General features: G+C 51.0%; 1 protein-coding gene across 1 annotated transcript; it reads right to left on the reverse strand.

Annotated features, from left to right (window-relative positions):
- On the reverse strand, positions 1 to 2,548 carry EDB82DRAFT_96494 (uncharacterized protein). The gene is made up of 2 exons (XM_025725034.2): positions 1,253 to 2,548; positions 1 to 1,073 (listed from the first exon to the last, which is right to left on the reverse strand). The coding sequence occupies exons 1-2, from the start codon at positions 2,255 to 2,257 to the stop codon at positions 279 to 281; spliced, it is 1,800 nt and encodes a 599-aa protein (XP_025588211.1). The 5' UTR covers positions 2,258 to 2,548; the 3' UTR covers positions 1 to 278.
- Positions 2,549 to 4,702: the final 2,154 nt, after the last annotated feature.

Here is a 4,702-nt window from a genome sequence, read left to right on the forward strand (position 1 = left end):
TGTTTTTTTCTCAAACGCGATTCCCGCGGTTATTTTTCGTATGTATCTGAGGACTTGACTCTTCTCCTGTTCTCGTTTTTTGTGTTTTCTTTTTCTTTTTCCCCTGTTGCTTTGCTCAACATCTCCACTCGTCAATAATGACCACTTTTGGTAGTGTCAACTGCCGCAGCGTTTACGGCCGCCATCAATACAATAACTGGGAAATGTTGTGATGGTGGAGAGGACAAGAGCAAGCTTTGGAGGGTTTCATACACTTGAGGTTCGGAGGATTTCAGGGTTTAGAGTCCCTGACCGTTCCAATTGTAGACTGGACTAGGAGCGATCCCCATGAGGCGTTCGTTGACTCCGACGCTAGCAGCATTGTGACCACTGTCTTGATAGACGCCCGTGACGTCTACCATACCATACGGATATTCGCACGGAGATGAGCCAAGGTACATGCTCTGAGCGCCACTAGGGATCGCATACGCGTTAGTGCCATGGTTGCTCGCGCTAGAGCTGGAATTGGCTGCATGCGCGTGTATTAGGCTCGGCTCTGGCAGCATGAAACCAAACGCATTCGAGTCGGGTGTCATTGGAGAGTACTCCTGTTTGACGGCCGTTTGTGGCATCCTCTCCATCCGAGGGATCATCATATCCTCGTAGCCCTGTTGTGACTGGGGCTGCGATCGATACATACTTGGCATCGTTGTACGTCGAATGGGATGAGGGTGAGCCATGATGTGGTGGGACGTTGGTGGCATGCTCGTCTCATGAGTGTAATGGCGTCCACGAAGACTCAGCTTGTTCGCCGAGCCATCTCCCTTTCGACCAGATGAGCCCTTGGTTGAAATGGGACTGCCATGTTGGAGTCTGTGGCCATACGGGTGATGATGAATTCTGGCTCCCATGGCTCGGCGTGCTGGCTCTTTTTGACGGTATTTTGTTGTGCTTTCGACTCCATTCTTCACGGCCCAGTCTTGAAGCACCCATTCTGTTGGCTTCTTCGATTCACCAGTTTTGGTTGAGCCCTGGTCAGTTGCGTTTGATGCCGGGTCCGAAGACTGCTTGTTGTTTTCTCGTTTGACGAAAGCCTGCAAGAAGGATCCACTGTCAGCCTTAAAGCCCCTAAAAAGAATTGGCCCGTGTGTGTTGTGGGTGTGCTTGTGGGTGCTTATGCCGCAGGCTACACCTGGGCTTTACATGGAGCGGAGTGCGAGGAAGCGAGATCCGAGACGGGAAATTATGGAGAGTGCATCTTGTCTCAACGTACCTTATTCATGCTCAGGTTGTGGCGGATGCTGTTTTGCCAACCTTCAGCATTCTTGCCTGGCCTCCTCACTGCCCTGTCTTTCTTGATGTCCTTGTCGGTGTTCTCACGAAACCACTGGTAGATCTCTTGAAGTGTCATGGCATGGTCTGGAGCGCTCATGAGAGCTCGGTAAAGGAGCTTGGCGTATGGTTCCTCTGTCTTGGCGTTCACCGCGAGATCCTTAAGCTCTGGAGCTTCCGTCTTCACTTCTGGGCTCGCACGGTACTCCGGTTCGCCTGCTGGCGAGTCCTGGCGAGCCTTCATATGCACAGGAGTGCCGAGCAGATGCTCTTGTGGGGAGCTGGTGCAAGATAGCGCTCCGGCTGATGAGCTGGGGATTGTCGCTGGGGAGTAGTTGTGTGGCAGGCCGTCATGCTCATTCTCAAAGCTTTGGCTCATGGAGCCGCCTGTAAAAGGCGTCAGAACTCGATGGCCTCTGACGGGGTATCCTTCGTTTGATGTTGGAGTGCAAATTCGAAGGTTCTTGAATGAGTTCTGTTGGCTCTGGAGGGTTTCTGGCTGGTGCAGAGGAAAGTCTGGAGAGGACCAAGTCCTTGGTGAGATTGGCGAAGGGTTGTAGCAGCTCATCGGGGCACTACCACTGCTTGGAGAACTTTGGTATGAGTAGTTGTCATAATCGTCAGGTCCTGGTGGAGGTGAAGGCCAGCCTTGGTGATGGCTTCGAGGTGGATAGGGAAAACCTGTGATGACGGAGGCGTACGGGTTCGCATCATGAGCCGGATGTGACCTCTGTTGCTGATTCTCTTGGTGCTGTGTCAGGACCGGGCCCAGAGGAAGGGGACAGGTTGATGATAGATGAGATGCTTGATCTTGAGGATCCGAGGAGAGGGCATAGTATGACTCCATACCGGTGAGCTCTGGCACGCAAGGTGATTGCTGCCCGTGACCGGGGAGATCATTCGTGTAGCTGGAAGGTTGTCCTTCGCCAGGAAACGGTGGATCCATGGCGGCCTGTGTTGAAGTCAAGGACGGTGCTTGGAATGAAGTACAATACGTCCTGTGGTCGTTTGATGGTATTATCGGGACCAGGAGATTTCTCAACTCATGTACCAAGTAGTGGGAAGCGAAGGAAGAGCCAAATAGATGAGATGTATGAGGCGGAGAGTGAGGAGAGAAAACGGGAGATAGCAGAACGTTACAATAGACACAATGGGACAAGGACGGGGGGGAGAAGAGGAGAGATGGCGATATTTGATGCCGAAGCAAAGACGTTTGTGCCTCCGTCTTCTCGTTTGGGGTAGGGCGTATAGTTGCAGGGCTGGGTTAGGCTCTTAGGCAACGGCTTCGTTTAGACGGCGATCTGTTGATAAACAACTGCCCGTAGACAGATTCAGAAATCTTGGCTTTAGATCTTCCTACTCCTCCCTCATAAGCATCGAAGCTATGGACATGGGCTCCAAGATCGTAGTTAAAACTGGAGGGAGGGTGTGGGCCAAGTGAGAAAAGACAGGACGACCAACAGGCGCCCAGCAAGCCATTTCAACTAGGCCTGTGGTCATGGCATACAAGGTCAACGGGCAGGGACGCCATGTGTTGGACACCCCCCGGGGTATGTTGGCTCATCACGGCAAGCCATTCTACTAACATGCATTTGTGTATGTGTGCGCTTGTGCTTGTACGTGTTGTACTGTGCTGTGTGCGGCCATCAGATACAAATCTGAAGGAAGTTGGACTGGACGCGCAAACGAGTTCTCGCTGGGGACTTTCTGCCTTCTGCTGCCTTCTCTAGTTGAAGTGACGTTTGTAAGCCCTGTCATAGGGTTTGCAGCCTCTCAACTGGCACTGTCCCGTCACCTTTCACGCCAGGATGTACATGCGTCTGTATACCCCGGTCTTCCAAAACTTCCTCTATGCAGCATTTGTATATCCAATACATTTCTTTTGCTGGAGTAACCTTGCAAGGATAGGTAACAAGTAATAAATTGCATCCTCATCAGGAAGGAAATGGCCCAGGGTCCTCCCTCCGCCACGGTCCAGAACTAAAGGGTGCAACACTGTAGCAGAGGAATCTACTAACAATAAATGTGCCGATAAGGATTGGGCCAGTCCGGAATGACTTGTGTTGCATGCTGCCCCTTTGCGTGTCGCCAAATCTGCTTTCTCTCTCCTGCCAAAACGTCCCGGCCTCATCTTGCAAGTATGGTATCGGGACCGAGAAGCATCGCACCCTGCATAGTACATGTTACCAATCCGGCATCAAGTCACTTGACGGTAGCTCAGCCGGCTTGTGCACTGGTCAACGGGGCTATCGCGGGACGTAGACGTCTCAAACGGCACCTTGCATTTCAGACAATACCAATCGGGACACCAATCTGATTACTTTTTCGGCACGCCAATCAAATCATCAGTCGATTCCCGTCCCGTTTGAATCTTTGTTTTCACCATGTTGCTGCCGGAAGAGCCGCCAGAAGATTGTTAGAGCATATAATCGCCACTACACTACGGACCGATGCGTCAAAGAATACATATGGAACAATCTCTCGAAGCTTTATCGTCAAGCATCCGCTTGAGAACTTTAGGTTCAGGGAATCATGCTTGGGTTGAGGCAGCTGTTCCGACTGGTGGACTGCACCAACCCCTCTGTTATATTGCTGATTGCTCATATTCCGCACAAACCCCCCTTTCAAACAGGTAAAATGTAAACATATCCGAGAGGTTTGGTGCTATCTGTTCGACACGCGGTCCGTGGACGCTTTAGGACATGACAGTCTTCCAGAAGGCTTCATGTGCGGAACGCCCAATGACCTCAGTTTGCCTGCCATGTCGGTCCATGTGGCAATCGAAACACTGATGCATGGTTTGACGCTCTGCTAAATCTTGTATAATTGTGTCGACGCTGCAGGAACAATGCAATGTCGCCAGCTGATTTGCGTATTTTCATATCACCATGATGGGATGGTTCAACAGATATATGAGGACAGGGCAAGAGCACTCGCTGTGATCACGTACTGAACCATTCCCATCTCCAGCTCTCAGCCCACCACCAGCCCTACACCAGTTTCCGACTCGAGGTCCCGAATTAGAATGCTTGAAATAAGTAGTACAGGAATAAGAATCAACATGAGTCGAACGAGCCACATATGCAGGCAGCTATTAACAGCCATCGTGACGCAAGCATTATGGGACCGGGTGGTTTGGCTCCAAACCCGCCTGAAAACCGATTATCTTTTTGCTTTCCTGCATTCAAGCATGACGGGAAGCGGAATGCATCATCGGGATTCCTCTTCTTTGGATTTGTCGATAATCCAGGTTTGCTCAAATAGGCGAGGCCCGGGACAATTCATGACAAGAGAGCGGCGGGTACTAGATACCCGAACCTACTTCCTGTAATAGATCTAGAAGCATCGTGTCAGCATGATCGATCTGAATAGGCCAACAGACTTATTTTTA

Source organism: Fusarium venenatum (genome assembly GCF_020744135.1).
Source record: "Fusarium venenatum strain MPI-CAGE-CH-0201 chromosome Unknown EDB82scaffold_1, whole genome shotgun sequence".
Taxonomy (NCBI): domain Eukaryota; kingdom Fungi; phylum Ascomycota; class Sordariomycetes; order Hypocreales; family Nectriaceae; genus Fusarium; species Fusarium venenatum.